Source organism: Callithrix jacchus, chromosome 11 (assembly GCF_049354715.1).
Source record: "Callithrix jacchus isolate 240 chromosome 11, calJac240_pri, whole genome shotgun sequence".
In the NCBI taxonomy this organism is placed as follows: Eukaryota; Metazoa; Chordata; class Mammalia; order Primates; family Cebidae; genus Callithrix; species Callithrix jacchus.
In genome coordinates this window covers 67,816,470-67,834,382 of record NC_133512.1, presented here as the reverse complement: position 1 = coordinate 67,834,382, position 17,913 = coordinate 67,816,470, and the positions used below count along the sequence as shown (strand labels likewise).

General features: G+C 35.7%; 1 protein-coding gene across 26 annotated transcripts in view; it reads right to left on the bottom strand.

The window, feature by feature from the left end:
• CACNA2D1 (calcium voltage-gated channel auxiliary subunit alpha2delta 1) overlaps window positions 1–17,913 on the bottom strand; it is a 500,040-nt gene that overhangs the window by 93,854 nt on the left and 388,273 nt on the right. For all 26 annotated transcript variants that reach the window (XM_035253974.3, XM_035253976.3, XM_078342985.1 and 23 more), the window contains exon 10: window positions 15,911–16,010. In XM_035253974.3, coding sequence (XP_035109865.1) covers window positions 15,911–16,010 — 100 coding nt within the window. The remainder of the gene's footprint in view (window positions 1–15,910; window positions 16,011–17,913) is intronic.

The following is a 17,913-nucleotide window of genomic DNA, read 5'->3' as shown; positions in this document are numbered from 1 at the left end:
CCAGCCTGGCCAGCATGATGATACCTTGTCCCTACTAAAGATACAAAAAATTAGCTGTGTGTGGTGGCATGTGCCTATACTCCCAGCTACTAGGGAGGCTGAGGCAGAAGAATCGCTTGAACCCAGGAGGCGGAGGTTGCAGAAAGCTGAGACTGTGCCATTGTACTCTAGCCCAGGCTGGGGCTGGAGACAGGGCAAGACTCTATCTCAGAAAAAAAGGGTTCATTTCATGGGCTGAAATGGCAGTCTTTGATAACATGTACCTAGATAATAATTTAAAACCACATATTAAAAACCTTAGAGGAAAATTATAAGGTTTTGCTTATACTTTTGCAGACGAACATCATATTGATTCCTTTTCCAGTCCCAGAAAATTCAAATAAGTAGGTCCCTCATTAGAACTGCTGAGAACAATTTCTGTGAGCCTGTTTAGATAGGAAGTCACGTGTGTTAACATGGGCATCTGGGGTAAAGTCCTGGAGGACTCTGTCTGTCTACTTCAGCATTACAGCATTCTTTCCTTTACACTTCCACATCTTTTGTTCCTTCTGCCAAAAACACTTTTTCCTATTATATATACTGTTCCTCTGCCTATAACACATTCTCTCCCTCCTTCATTCAGTCTTCATGAAACTTTTCCTGACCTTCCCTGGCTAGATTAAATCACCCAATACTATGCTCCCCTCAATCTCTCTCTCTCTCTTTCTGTATTTATTTAGACAGAGTTTTGCTCTTATCACCCAGGCTGGAGTGCAATGGTGCCATCTCAGCTCACTGCAACCTCTGCTTCCCAGGTTCAAGTGATTCTCCCACCTCATCCTCCTGAGTAGCTGGGATTACAAACATGCACCACGATTCCAGGCTAATTTTGTATTGTTAGTAGAGACAGAGTTTCCTCATGTTGGTCAGGCTGGTCTCCAACTCCCAACCTTAGGTGATTTGCCTGCCTTAGCCTCCCAAAATGCTGGGGGTATAGGCATTAGCCACCACGCCAGGCCAATCTATCTCTTTTTACAGAGCACACAGTTATAATCTCATATTTTTCTGTATCCTGGCTTAATAAATAGACCTTCTATTATATTATTAGCCCACATGGCCAGAGAAAATGTCCATTCCACCACTGCATCTTCTATACTTGGCATGTAATAGACATGCTATAAATATTTACTGAATAAATGGGTAAATTTTAAAACTCCTTGGAGGTGGACTTTACGAAAATTAGAAGTCAGTGTAAAATGTTGACCAATAATCAAGCTATGGAAATTAGAAGTCAGTGTAAAATGTTGACCAATAATCAAGCTATGGAAATTAGAAGTCTGTGTAAAATGTTGACCAATAATCAAGCTATAGAAATTAGAAGTCAGTGTAAAATGTTGATCAATAATCAAGCTATGGAATTATAAGTCGATTAATTGAATCTTAGCTCTACAATATATTAAACTTGGATATTCAAAACTACAAATTTTCTGTTCAAATAGACATTAAAATAGTCAAAGATAAATAGAACATCTAGCATAGAGTCTGACATACAGATGTTAAATAACTATTGTTTTAAAAATTATTTTAGTAAAAAACATTAGGTTACACAGTACTGAAATTAGAACAGGTTCCTAATTCATGAGAAATATTCAGATTAACTGCATTGGCTTTGGTGAGCTTGAAATAAAGTTCACTAACAGGATGATACAAGTGTCCCTCAAACATTTAGTGTTGAAATATTTTCTGATAAAACTATGATGAGTGCATTTCAATACTTCCAAAACCTTCCTATTAAATATCACAGTCAAGTACACACATCAAATTAAAAGATGCTTTCCAGTGAAAGCAAAGTATCAATATCTCAAATGAAATAAGCCAAACTTTTGGTTTTGTAAAGGCAGTCTCTATTTTTGCTCTAATTTTCTCTGCTGAATAAGAAATCATTCTGTGAAATATTTCTGTGAGGGGGACTCTGCTCGTCAACATATTGTCCCAGGACACAAACAATGAAATGTTCCTATTGCCTTAAGACACACTGTAAGTCAAAGAGGCAGAAAGTTACTGGGAAGTGCCCTTTGTCTAGAAATGGTAACTGGAGCCCATCTTCTTGGAGTACCAAGTCTTCCTTTGAATGGTTTAGTGGAGTTCAGTTCTGCACTAGAAACATTAAGAAGGACAAAAGACATTCTTAATGTCTTATCTTCTACTTGAAACTTCAGTGAAAGAGAAGTTTTTATTCTTTGCCCAATCAACCTGTCTTTTAAAAATGGCTTTTAGTTTTAAAAAAGTATATAGGTTCTTACTATTTTGCCCAGCCTGGTTTCGAATTCCTGGCCTCAAGTCACCCCCATTTCGGCCTCCATCTGGATTAAAGGCATGAGCCACTGTACCCAGCTTTCAACATGTCTTTTTATTCGCATCCCTTCACCTCAGAAAGACTGCTCTCCCTATGCATGGATTCTAAATGTTTAAAGGCAGGCTTTCTTTAGGTTACTTTGTACCTTATTTAGTCCTAGAGTATTTTTAATAAGCAAAAATCGGACATAAGTAATTATAGTTTTTGAAAAAAATTGTTCAATATTTAAATTATTCCTTAACATGTCTAATGTTTTATTTTCTCTATTTTTGGCATGTAAAAGAAATAATGGTGGAAAATCATTGGCTCAAGTCATGTAATGATCAGCAAAAATAATAATTCAAATCCAGACTTGATTGCTTTGGAAAGGGATTTTTTAAAATTAAAATAATACTAGTAAACTTATTTACACAAGTTAACTATGATGGATAATAAATATAACACATTTATATTTTATAACATATTAAATAATTTAAATAAGCAACTTAATAAAATTTTGCTTATTGGTAAATAACAAACACAAACTATGGAATCAGACACTGTCCACATTTTGGCCAGCAGATGGCGATGCAGGAAAATAAAAGGAAAATGACCAGAGGCTGCGTGCTCCAAAATTTTGTCTATGCTTGTTTTATGTACATATTCCTATCTTTAAAAACTTTCAAAATTTATTTTGTTCATATTTTTCATAGTAAATCTGGAAATCATAAGAGATTATATAAAAATGGTTATTCTAAAATCCAGATAAAACAGCTGATAACATTTATCCATACAGAGGTGGATACATTCCCAGTTAAGAGTAATTTCTGGAAAACTGATAAGAGGTAAGATTTATAAAGTGGCTGTTTAAAATTCAACATCTGAGTGAAATGCTATCATAACTGCAGTCAGGACTTTTGTTCATTTGCTATTGCGACTTAGCTGCAGTTTTAAATGTTTAGTATGTCTTTGGATTTCAGAAAACAATAAATGATTAGAAAAGTTCAGATGAATAGAAAAACAAATGCTTTGTGGGTTGTTAGCAAATTACTTTCCAAAAACTCATATAATTCACATCAGATAGTTTAACAATCAGGAAAAAAATATATAAATAAGGAATAATAAATTCTGTATATGTCTAAAAATGGCACCAGTAAAGAAAATGGAATACAATTCTCTATTATAATTATAGATAAAAATTGTGTTTGCCTATAAATGTAAATCATCATTCATCAAACATTTCAATAAAAATTTTCATTTTTAAACAAACATTCCAAAACACTTGAATCATGATGTAACCTGTATTTAGTCTGTTTACCTTGTTGAAATCTTAGATGGATTTCTAAACAAGACTTAATTATCATTTTTAATATATTCTCTTTATATTGTGATAGAGAAAATTTTATAATTCTCTAATTATATTCATTTAAAAACACTGGAAGCAAATGAAAGTATGCCATTCTTTCACTTGAAATGTAAACTGAATTTAGCATCCCCCTGCATCTTTACCTGACATTGCTGTTTTCTCAACCATCTTTTAATCAACCGCTGTGCACTCCTGATTCCGTAGCACTTTTCCAGCTGAAAAAATGGACAGCTTTCTCTCCCATTCCATCATTTTCAAGGTACAATAACTTTATCAGTATTATTTCCATTACCCATGCTTTTTGCATAGCCCTCTAGAAATTTGAATGCCAGCTCCTGAAAACCAAACCTTAATGAAATCATGAAACAATCACATACCCTCTGATCTATTCCCCTTTACCAATACTTTGATGCAGACCTGACCAGTATGTACAATATTTTCATAATATCTGAAGCTGATTACCTGGCAAATTCCCTAGTTGAGAAAAAAAAAAAAAAAACAGTTACACTATGATGATGCCTCAGTTTGCTTGAGGAACACAGAAAGAATGGCATACCTAACTAAGGTGTTCGCAGAAGAGAGATACTGTAATATTGATAATATGAGTGAAGATCACTGGTCATATAAAGACACAAAGTTAATTTATCACTGATTGAAACTGTCTGTAAAACTCTGACATTCATCTAGTACATTTTTGTTGATCACTGTTCTGACTGACAAAAAGGTAGAGTCAGTTCAAGAACCACCACTATGTGCTTTGAACTATTCTATGTACAGTAACATTAGTACAAAACAGACCCTCTCTACTCAAAGAAGCATACATTCTTGGAGAGGATGGAATACAGAGATACAGAAAATAACAAACATACATAAAATATCAGGTGAAGAGAAATGACAGAAATAGAAATGAAGTGACATGAAATATTAAACAAAGTGTTGAATAAGACTGGTATGCTGTCTGGCAGACGGTAGTCAACGAAGGCCTCTCTATCAGAAAGGATCTGAGCAAAGACCTAAGCTGGGGGAAGACCTGGGGGATGATCACATAGCTGTCTAGACCTGGAAGCATGCAGATTGATGTAAAGGTAAAGCAGAAGAAATTTCTAATCTGTACACACCTATAAGACATGCAATAGGCAGAAAGGCTAGATCTGCTTTTAAAAAAGGTTATTCACATCACCAGTGAATTCTTTTAAACTTGAACATGTACCTGGGATGCAGAAACAGCTGATGACAATTATCTATGGTTGAAGGAATTATCTTCAATTTAACTCAGTTCCACTGAGACAAAATATATACATCTGAAAAACTTAGACAATGATTATTATCTAAATTAATGACAAGGTAGGTAAAGAAGATACCTACAAACCTACATAGCAGAAGAGATTTCACAAGGACAGAAAACATATTTTAAAATATATTTTAAACTGTGCAATAAGCAATAATGATAAAGAACAAAACATTACATTACATTTGTTCTTTAACAAAACATTTGATAAAGAACAAAACATTACAAAGGTGAATTAGTTGTAGAAAACAGTAAATGCCAACATTTTTATTTGCAGTTTACAAGAAAACTTATAGTACAAATTGTCACTTTATGACAATCTCTTTATTGACAAAAGGTAAAAATATTTTCATGTCTTAGCACATTATGTTTCAAGCTATAATACATACATCAAAATTCTAAAAATGCTTTTTTTATTCTTCTAGGAATTTGATGAAATACATTTTGTTTATTCAACAATGAAGATTGCAGTGTATGCATTTTATTAATAAGTACCCATACTGTCAATTTGTATTTGAATTTCTTTTTAACTTTAAGCCTATTAAATAATTAAGAATGATAGTTTAATTTAATTTAAAGAACTTTGAACAATTCTGCTACATCGATTGCTCAGGCTCAGGCCAGTCCAAGTCATTCTCTTTACCTATACTCAAAATTAAATGAAACTATAAATCAAAAAAATTCATCTAATAAGTACTGACACACATCTTTTCCTAGTCCTTCAAGTCCCATCAAATAAGTCAATAACTTTTATAATTTTAAAAACAATAGTTCAGTTCAGAATAAAAGTATTTCCTCTGCCTCATCCTGAATATTACTTTGTTATTTCCCTTTTACATATATGACTAATTTCTAAGTACCAAAAACTTAGTGCACCACGTAATTAATGGAAAAAAAATACTTATCATAGTTGTCAACACCTTCTTATAAACTCTCTTTATATTTCCAAAGCAATTAAGCTATCTTCTCTCATCTAATAATAAGAAAAAAAGAAAAGAAAATACTAAATAACCTTGATGGCTTTGCCCTGCTATTATAACTAAATTTATCTTTTTCTTTGATCTATTCTTCAATGCCTGTAATTTATGTGTTTGTTAAATGAAAATATTTTATAAAGTTCCCATCTTTACCTCAAAAAAAAATGTACATAATGCAATTTAAAAAAAAGAGGAAAAAAAAGAGAATAGAATTTTGGTTGTCTTAACAAATTCTCCTAATTACATTTCTTCCTGTTTTAAGACGTCCCCCATCCCTAAAGAACCAAATGTCTAAAATTCTCTAAATACCAAGCTCTTAAAATCTGAATCAGTGATAAACATGATTATTTATAACAAGCCCCAGTGAACTGCCTGCTGAATTTGCTAAACGTACTTCTTTAGTATACTGATTTCCTCTTCCACAACGACATGAAGCCTGCCTGTTGTACACACAGTTAACAGTAACGTGATCAAAACCGTTGCGCAGGAATCACTTGGGGGACTTGCCAAATGCAGATGTTCTTAGCTTTGGAGTGAAGCTTGAGACGCTGCCTTTCCACACATTGCTTAACAGAGCTCCCAGGGGAGACTCCGGCTGCTTGGCCACAGGCCCCACTTCGATGGCAGGAGAATAAACTACAATCTTCTTGTTGACATAAATGAGCTATAGATCAACATAAAGTTTTCCTGAACTCTAGACGGATGGCTTTTGATAAGACATGAAATCACTCTCTTAGATTTCATTTGTCACAAAACTGCATTGGCCTGCCAAATATCTTTTATTTTACTTGAGCTCTGGCAAAAAGAGGGCCTGTTTTGTAAGGAACTTTTTGTAAGCACTGGGGGATAGAAGTTGCTTTTAAGTTCAAATCGTGAAACAATTGACAATTGTACTCATTTTCATATGCTGGGTAGCAAAGTTCCTTATCTAAAAAACCAACAAAACATGTCCTTGTCTAGGAATATATTAGGCATATTTTAGAAGGAAATCTGAAATTTAGAGCACATAGGAAATGGAACAATTAAAATCATCTCTTACTTGCCTACACAATGCAACTCCATATTTAAACAACCCCCTGCTGTGATATTAGTTGGTGTTAAATAATCAAGTCAAGAACTGTGAAATGTCTGAGATTTTACACCAGTTGTAAGCTAACAAGTTAGCCTCCTACGGTTTCATAGATAAAAGGCAGAAAAATACAAGCCCTCTGAGTCAGACAAAGACTTTGTTACTCATAGCAACAGCAGCAGCAGAGTAACATCTTTGTTCTCAGGAACTGGCCAAACCTCAATTCTCACGGGATGACAGGACAGTTAGGGGTCACCTGCAAAGGTAGTGAGATGCGTTTCCAGCCAGGAGTCCCAAGGCAAGGAAGTCCCTGATCCTATACTGGGCATTCTGACAACCCACTCATCCTCTCCTCCAGAGAGACACAATATTTTAATTACTCTGCAATGAAAATATCTTTTGGGGAAGGAGACATCTCTTTACTATCAACATAAAGTTTTGATGATGAATGCACATACATCTGAGAAAATTGGCTGTTAATGCTTACATTTACATGTGAAAGATTCATAAAGAAATGTCTCCCAACAGTTGGTGGAAAAATGTTGGAAGATGACACTAATAACCATAATCATCATCATAATACATGATTATAAAATACAAGCACTTTACATGTAACATTTCACTTGGTACTCAACATTTTTGCAAGTTAAATGATCCTGTCCATTTTTAAGATATGGAAACTGATAGAAGTCCTAGGTTACTTGTGTGAGGTAACTAGTAGTTTCCAAAGCTGTACATTATCCCTATGCAATTCTATCAGATCCTCTAAGAGGCAGGATTGCCTGTTAAGAGTGAGTTAAACCAGACGTGGCCTTACTAATACTGTTCATGCAGCTTTAATGTGTTGGCAGGATCATTCTATCCTGTTGCTCTTTACTTGATATAGACCAACATATATTGGTTCCTTGAACCACATACTGTGTAAAGCAAAGACTTTACAATCTTTAGAACATGATATTCAGAATTATTGTTTGTTTATATAGACAAACAATAAGCACAGACCTGTCTCACACAGAGGTCTGGACCCAGGAAATCTGCAGACTTTTGTAGCAGTTGCATTTAGGGAAAAGCTTCCAACTGGAATAGGGTTCACCTTCCTTTCCAGCCTCCTGTTTAGCTATGGTTCTCACTCTTCATTTTGCACTTGCATTTACAAACTTACTTTTGAACTGTGGCTTAGCGACTACAATCTGGACAAAAAGTAAAACTAATTTTTTTTTTTTAAGTTATCTCGTACAAGCAAGAGCAAAGATATTATAAGGAATTATATTTTGATTATTTTTTGTTCTGGTGAAAAATCAAATGACCATGAATTGAAAAAGCTTCCAGGAAGAAAACTGACTCAAAGATCCTTAACATAATCATAACATGTGCATCTAATTGTTTAGTAAGGAATATGTCATTTTATTAAAAGACATGAAGATTTTCTCTGGTTGTTAACTTTTAGCATATTGTCTACAACCCATATACATTTTCCCATCATCCTCCACTGGCTTGCCATATTTTACTCCTAAAATGTCAGACTCCCTCACATTCATAAACACATTCAAATCCCTGTGTCAACATTTGAAATTTTGCCTGCAAATCAGAACGTGCTGTGATTGAATTGCTGCTTCTATCATCTACCACTGACTCCTATCAAAGCATATAACTGGATTAGTGGGGAAACAGCTACATTATGCTTGCATTTCAGCTTTGCTAACAGCAGGCTTCCTTTCTGCAACAAAGAGCAACCCTGGAGATAGTAGAAATACTCAGAAATGATGCAGCATTAGTCCTGACATCCTATACATGATTTAAGCATGAAAAATTACTGTTATTTTTAAAAAGAATAAAAGAAACTTAGACATGTAACCCTAAAAATGAGAGGCTACTTGATTTTTCTCTGCCTGGTAGCTTCTGGGTAACTTTGGAAAAGGGTTCATATAGATTGCATTCTAAGTCTTTGGATGATGCACATTCTCTTGGGCATGAAGATGAAGACAAATGCATGAGGTCTCTAAGGAAAAATTACAGTCAAATTAACTATAGAACCACTCCCTGCTTCCTCAGTGCCTTATTACTATGGATTCCTGAAGTTACAAAGGTTAAAAGGTACATTGTTGCTTTCCTGGACTTTCAAACAGCTTTAGAGAGAAAATAAAAATGCATGCACACATGTTCACACACACATATAATATGACATTATAAATACATTTTGAAGGTTTTTTTCCTGAGAATTTCTGTATCATTAAATTGTTAAATCTGTATTTATGAGAAGGGCCTATCTGTTAAAGACAACAATGTAATTTGACTTCTTTCTTACCAGAATGTTATCTAAGAATAATTCTCTTTAAAGGTATCAATTTCAGACAGTATATACTCAAAATAAAGCAAAGCAACTCATAAAACTGAAAAGTTTCTTTAAAATTATGAATTTTTAAATTATGACACTAAATATTATATATAATATGGTTGACACTTAAGATTTAAATGTAAATAAGAAGTTTGATAAGAGCAAAAGGTACATGGTAAAGAAAGTAAATAAATATCCTTGAAGATTCAGTCTCATAACTTTTTGGTTAAATCTGGAGTCATGAATGAAGATGGCTATGCTCCAATTCTTCTTTTCTTTTTTGAAAAATTGCTAAGACTCTTTCTACCTGTTTCCTTATCTGCAATATTAGTAGTATTATCTACCTCTACCTCACAGAGTTGCTGTAAACACTAAAGAAATTATCATGAAAAACATGTAGAACAGTTTCTGCCAATGAGCATTGCTTTAAAAAATTAATAATTATGATTACATAGAAGGTTAATGCACAAATAAGAAAAATCATAAACACATGTTTACTTTGGATCTTATTTGCGCTGATTTTCTGAAGAGCAAATTTATGTCTCAAGAAAATCACTTAAAATTATTTAGTAGGTTTTCAATCACAAAAATATATTAATGATTATTTTGAAATAATAAATAAAAGTATACAGTTAACAAAACTTCAGAGTGTAGTTGACAAAAAAATAATCTTTTTATAGTAAATAATACCCATAAACAACTAAAGTAAATAAGTAACCAAAACTAATTAAGCCTACGGAAGAACTAGGAGCTGGGACCAGTAATACCAGGAGCTGAGAGCAGTCATACATATCTCCAGAAGCAGAGTGGAAAGTCACTGTGATTGCATCTTTCAATGTCTTCTTGATGATTTATCTTTTAAGTTCCATGAGTAGTGCATGTTTCAATGACTCTTCTGCCCTATTTTTGAGCTATTAACTGAGATATTTTAATAAATTTTAACTTGAGGTCCTGAGGTGCCTACTTCCAGAGCAAATGTATTCCCAGTTCTTCCTATGAGTCATATATTCTATTTTCCCATATGCTTTTAGCTCACACATTCAAGCCATACCGAATGAGTATACTCAAGTCAGGATTTACAAAGAGCATCAGTAAAACCAGTGAAGTCTGTATTAACGTGGTTCACAGAAGGATATATCCTGCAATTGTGATTCTGAAGAAATTATTTAATAATTTTCTTTAAATAAATACACATTTAGCAACATAATATTTTTAGGAAAATCAATGGCCTTCAAAATTGGCAGGGATTAAGAATCCCAATGCCCATTTTAAGTTCTTTAACTAAATAAGTATTAGTTGCTGACTAAATGTTGAAAGTACAAAATTCATTAAAAGCTTAATCAGAAATTATTTTAAAGCATTTTACCAATAGCTATTCAGTTTCTAATCAATCTAGATGCTACTGATGCCCCATCCATTTTTCCATTCATGTCAACCCAACTTTTAACTGCCTAAGATTGCAGGGAACCTTCTGATATTGCACATGGTGATCTAGGAATGCTAGAGAGTTAACATTACTTGGGAATAGTCATAGATTTTATATATATACTCCAGCACATTTTCCCCTTAGAAGTGATAACTCTAATTCATGAACTCTATACTGTTTCCCAGAGGAATACGCTCCACTCACTCACAGTGGAAACTTGTTTGAAGACGAATCATGTATTAATTCTTTTCCTTGTTTTAATTCCCACATTTCTCTAATGGTCTTTCCTAGAATTAATTTCCAAATTTAAGCTTGAATCCTTGTCTCATTGACTATTCTGGGGAAACTCAATCTAAGTAGATACCAGCAGTGTTCTTAGTAAGCAGACCCTCAGAATGGGATTCCAGAATTGAGTCATTTTCTAGACATATGGCAACAAAGACCCTATTGGTACTTGGGTGAATGGTCATCACTGGAGTCAGAAAACTGACTACTTGAGGTGTCATCAAGTATCACTAATCCTCAGGTTCACATATTGCCTGATTTATCATCATGGAATACTGAACAACATCTCAAACTAAGCAACACATTATAGTAAAGGGAGTTCAATAATAAGCACGTGACCATAGGACCCACAGGGTCTACTGTATTTTGCATCACTCAAGGCTGCCAGCCTGATAACATTGGGACAGTCTCCTCTAAATGTACAATTAAGGCTCTGGTTTACAGATAACAATCTGATTGGGGATGTGTCTCCAAGATGCAATATGTGAGCGGGGCGCTGTGGCTCATGACTGTAACCCCAGCACTTTGGGAGGCCAAGGGGGGGTGGATCACCAGGTCAAGAGATCGAGACCATCCTGGTCAACATGGTGAAACCCTGTCTCTACTAAAAATACAAAAAAAAAATTAGCTGCGCATGGTGGCGCATGCCTGTAATCCCAGCTACTCGGGAGGCTGAGGCAGGAGAATTGCCTGAACCCAGGAGGGCGGAGGTTGCCGTGAGCCGAGATCGCGCCATTGCACTCCAGCCTGGGTAACAAGAGCGAAACTCCGTCTCAAAAAAAAAAAAAAAAAAAAAAAAAAAAGATGCAATATGTATTTTGAACCACGGTGCTATGTGCTGAAGCCAGCTTAAAAAAGAAGGGTTGAAAATATCAGGAAAGTCAAAAGCCAGTTAACCTCACATTGGTAACTTAAAATCAGTCACAGTGGAAATACTTACATCATGAAAACTGGCAAATGCTATATATCAATTTTCTCCTCTACCCCCTGCCTTTGCCCCTAGAAGGCAGAATGTATAAGTATGCAAACCAAGCGGGTGAAGTAGGAAACTCCCCTCTTACTATAATTAAAAGTGTTCCGCTTGGGAAATGTGTACTGTCCTTGAGACTTCAGGCTTCTCCACTGAAATAAATATTCTGCTTTCAAGTATGTATGTGTTGGGGGAAAGGGACAGGTAATACATTACTCCTATTAGGGTCCCAGAAAGAATTTCACTAAACTTAAATCTATAGCTATCTGAATATGCTACACATCTCATTTCTCATGCCAGTAGACCAATAAGCAAAAAAAAAAAAAGGTGATACTGGCAGGGTTCTAGTTGACAAGGATTACCATGAAGGTTGCTGCTATATAATAGTGAGAGGGAACTTGGGATTCGTTCAAGCACATCTGTGGTTGAAGATAACTGTGAATGGACAACTGCAGAAACCACCATTTAAATGAGCACAGAAACCATGGACTCATAGGCCCCTGGGGTAAAAGTCTGGTTCATTCTACCAGGCAAACTACCAGCACAGGAGTTGGCCAAGGCTGCAGAGAAATCAGAAAAGGTATTAGAGGAAAGAAAAGATAAATATGAATTATGTCCTTGGTTCTAACTCTAGAATCCCACCATCCTGATGTTTCATGCTTGTTTGTTTGAAAACTGTGACCAGTCTCTAACTTTAAGAATCACTGGATAGACTGGATCTCCTGGTTGGACTTTTAACCACCAGCACCTGCAACTTTTTGTTCCAGTCCTCACTCTTGGGGTCAGTCTGTTTTCCCCACACATGGGGAAGGCTGCTACCTAAAACCTCAGCTTGTTTGGATTTGGGGCAGGATAACTCTGAAGTGAATATTACATATGGCTTCCAGAATTCCTCAGAGAATTGTTTCTTTAAATTAAAGTGAGATTCTGTCATTGCTTCCATCCATCCCCTGCCTCACCCCTTTAAGCAGCAGCGTAGTAGTGTTTCCTGTGATCACCTCCCAAATAAACTACTTATCTTTGAATCTTGAGGTTTAGCTTCTCGAAGAAGTCAGAATAAGACATTTACCACACTGAATATCTGCTGGTTTTATATAAATTTCACCTAGATATGTCAAATCTGAACTGAATTTAAGACTTTCTCTTTTTTTATGCCATAGATTTCTTTTTAACAACCATCCCAATGGCTTGTCATTAACTATATGTTTATATACAAATAAAACCAAATAAGTATCTTTCCTGATGATCTGATTTGAGAGATCAACTATTCCATTGTACTTGTTTGCATTCTGTTGAAATATGTGGGTGAGCTGACATACAGGGTCAGATAGATTGTAAATCAGACTTATATGAATCAGAGGCCCTATGCAGTGTCAGGTTTTAATAAATAACGTCAAGAATACAGACAAGGTAAATGATTTCTGAAGGTTCAGACGAAGTAGAGCGAGGCCTCACATGGAGGAGGGCTTCCCAGCTCCTTCTTCCTGTGTTGAACACATTCTTCTGGCCCAAGTGAAAGGAAATCACAAAGAGTTTCACAGGGCTCCTTGTAAACTAAAACTACAAAATGCTTCCAGTTTATTCCCCAGAGAATTTTATCACCTGTGAGAGAGTTTTACCAGGAACCTTGCCTCATAGGTATCATGTTTTCCTATAGCTACTCTAAGGCAGGGATATCCCAGTAAAAACATTTCCGGGATACATTCTCTTCCTCTTAGTAAATACCAATAATCTAGTTACCTGGAGTTTCAGGTGAGAAGGGATTAAACAAGGTCTCCTGCCTCCTTATTTCTAGCCCCCCATGCTGTCTTTCCAGTGAACAGAGTAAATCAACTGCAGACCAGCTGCCTTAACTTTTTCCTCCCAAGTCATTTCAGAGACAGATCCATTTTCAATACAAAATAACCTTACCTCAAATTCCTCCTCTTCACATCTCTATGAATATATCTACCTCAAATGTAAATATATGCACCCGAAAATGGCCATGAAATATTTTGCCTAAATTCAATGAATTAAAATGAGACATCATAACATTTGTTTGTATTATTTCCTTTGCTTCACAGTTTAATACTTTCTAGCTATGAGTAGGAGGGTCTATGATGGTTCTAAGAAAATAAGACTTTAATAAGAGCACATTCAAATATCTATTGGTTTTATGTTAACAAGAAAAACATACTATAAAAATGTAATACATTACAGATATGGGTTCAAGATGAAATCAGGATTATAATGAATAGAAAACTGCCATATAATCATACTGCCAAGTTGCTATTTTCTAGAAGTTTCAATGGTATGTGTGAGTAAAGGGGCTCATGTTACCTATTTAAGCTCCTTTGAGTGAAGGAGGATATGTGAATGCTTTTTATTTATATTCATTACTTCAATTACTTTACCAAGGGGTAAATTCTTAGAAACTCAGAAAGAATCTTGGCATATTATAAGAGGATCAGTCACTAAGATAGGACTGTCAATAAGATAGTTTCATAATACATCAGAAATGTCTCAGTCTATATAAGATAAAAATATAAAAACAAGCAATGGGGAAAGGATTCGCTGTTTAATAAATGGTGTTGGGAAAACTGGCTAGCCATGTGCAGAAAGCTGAAACTGGACCCCTTCCTTACACCTTATAGAAAAATTAACTCCAGATGGATTAAAGATTTAAACGTAAGACCTAACATTATGAAAACCCTATAAGAAAATATAGGCCATACCATTCAGGACGCAGGCATAGGCAAGGATTTCATGACTAAAATAGCAAAATCAATGGCAACAAAAGCCAAAATAGACAAATGGGATCTAATCAAGAGTTTCTGCACAGCAAAAGAAACAATCATTAGAGTGAACTGGCAACCAACAGAATGAAAAAAAAAAATTGCCAGCTACCCATCTGACAAAGAGCTCATATTCAGAATCTACAAAGAACTAGAACAAATATACAAGAAAAAAAAAACCTCATCAAAAAGTGGGCAAAGGATATGAACAGACACTTTTCAAAAGAAGACATTTATGCAGCCAACAAACATAAATGTTCAACATCACTGGTTATTAGAGAAATGCAAATCAAAACCACGTTGAGATACCATCTCATGCTAGTTAGAATGGCAATCATTAAAAAATCTGGAGACAGATGCTGGAGAGAAGGTGGAGAAATAGGAATGCTTTTACACTGTTGGTGGGAGTGTAAATTAGTTCAACCATTGTGGAAGGCAGTGTGGTGATTCCTAAAGGATCTAGAAATAGAAATACCATTTGACCCAGCAATCCCATTACTGGGTATATACCCAAAAGATTATAAATCATTCTTTTATAAAGACAAATGTACATGTATGTTTATTGCAGCACTGTTTACAATAGCAAAGACTTGGAACCAACCCAGATGCCCATCAACGATAGACTGGATAAAGAAAATATGGCACATATACACCAAGGAATACTATGCAGCCATTAAAAAGGATGAGTTCATGTCCTTTGCAGTGACATGGATGAATCTGGAAACCATCATCCTCAGCAAACTGATAGAAGAACAGACACCAAAAGCCGCATGTTCTCACTCATAAGTGGGTGTTGAACAATGAGAACACATGGACACAGGAAGGGAAACATCATACACTAGGGTCTGTTGGGAGGTAGGGGCCTAGGGAAGGGATAAAGGGGGTTGGGAGATTGGTGAGGGATAACATAGGAGAAATACCTAATGTATGTGACAGGAGGATGGAGGCAGCAAACCATGTGTATACCTATGTAACAATCCTGCAAGATCTGCACATGTACCCCAGAACTTAAAGTAAAATAAAAAAAAATATATAAAGTACCTAAAGTCAAGAGAAGGTACAAATTGCAGACTTAATTCAGGAAAATGCAGTCGTCTTATACTTACTGAAGCTACATTCACGAAATCATCATCTGAGAGGGTTTCTAACATTTCAGAGACAGATGTTCGGATCAGTTTAAGTGTCAATCCACTAACACTTCCACTCCTATAAATAGACAAATGGGTCCATATATGTTACTCACCATTTACTTAATCAATAACAACATAAAGAAAGATAATTATGCACTGATCTTAGATTTTATATATTTTAAAAATAATTTTGCTCTTGAAAATCTCAGTAGACAAGTGAGATTTTTTGATAGAAGTGGAAATTATAAGAAATCCTGCCTTTCTTTACTCCCAATATCAGTATGTATATATTTCTAACTGACATTATCATTCAGGAAGGTCTATTACATACCAGTTCTGTTAGCCAAGTTAGAAAAGAGGAGTAGAGAGATTAATAGACTCAGTCATTGCTCCAGGGAGCCCACTGTTTGACTCGATTAAACCAATAATTATAAATCTGCATAAGGATTATGACAACAGATTTGCAAAGAAAATGCCTTGTTCTGCATCCTAATATCCTCCAGGATTTAGTCTTCATTTTTCTTTTCTCTACATATTCCATGATACTTGGTGACTTCACCTATCATGGAATATGTAGAGAGGCTGAACTCTAGGCAACTAACTCCCACTTCTACACTCTAGCTCCCAACACTTTCCTGGTTTTATCATTTGAGCCACCTGCTGAACCACTACGACTCAAAGTCCAAAATGACAAATTACTTCCGAACATATTTTTCATTCCTATTTATTTGGTTCTTGGTACCAAACAGTCTATGTCTCAGTCATCCAGTTTGTTCTTTCCTCTCAACCTTCCTATGCATTCCAGCAAACTCCCTTATTCATTCCACTTAACAGTATTCCAAGGCTATGGTCCCCTCTCCATCCTCATTCCTCTGTGGCTCAGACTTCATTATATGAAGATGCTGAGCTAGAGTAACAGCCACTCCATCCAGCAATTAGTTTCCTTCACATGCTAATAGGTGAAAATTTGGGAAACACATCCTGACCTAATACTTTTAACAGCTCATAGATATCTACTGAATATCCAGCAATCTCAATAGATTACTCAGTTACTCAGTAGAACCACCCGACAGGTTCTTCCTGCCTGCTGCACTAACAAAGACCATGGCATTGCAGTAAAGAGGGAGTTTTATTGATGCAGGGCCAGACACACCACACAGGAGATGATATTACTCAAATCGATCTCGCCAAAGGCTCTGAAGGAGGTTAGGCATTTTTCAAAGACAGTTTGGTGGGCAGGGGGTTAGGGTATGAGTGCTGCTAATTAGTTAGAGATGAAATCTCAGGGAAATGGAAAATAGCCCTCTTATGCTGAGTCTACTTCTGGGTGTGAGCACAGGACTGGTTAAGTCACAGGTCCCCGTGGAACCATCGAAAGTCAGAACTGCAAGAGCCTAAAAAGATATCTCAAAAGCCCCATCTGAGGTTCTAGAATAGTGATGTTATTTACAGGAATAATTGGGGAAGTTGCAAATATTGTGACCTCCAGAATACCTGCTAGTAATTATTTAACTACATCTACATCTTAGTAGAATTCATGTTTCTCTCATCCTCCTAATTTGGTAGCCTTTCATTAGTTTTACAAGGGCAATTTAGTTTTAGGGACACACTATTATTATTTAAACTATAAACTAAATTTTTCCCCCGAAGTTAGCTTGGCCCACACCCAGGAATGAGCCACCAACCAGCCTGTGAGGCTAGAAACAAGTTGGAGTTAGCTGTGTCATATTTCTCTCACTGTCATAATTTTGTAAAGGCAGTTTCAATCCTCTACCTCCTCCATACAGGTCCCCAGATTTATCTGGGCAGCTTCACTTCTGACAATTCTTCCACCTGAAATTCCACTCTCTTTCCTCTCTCCTCCCATGCTTGCCTTTTAAAATATCAGCAATGAGGATTCAGTCCCAATTTTATCTCCTTAATGCTTTCCTGCCACATTAAATCAAATTGCTATCTCTTATGGATTCCTTTAGTGCTAT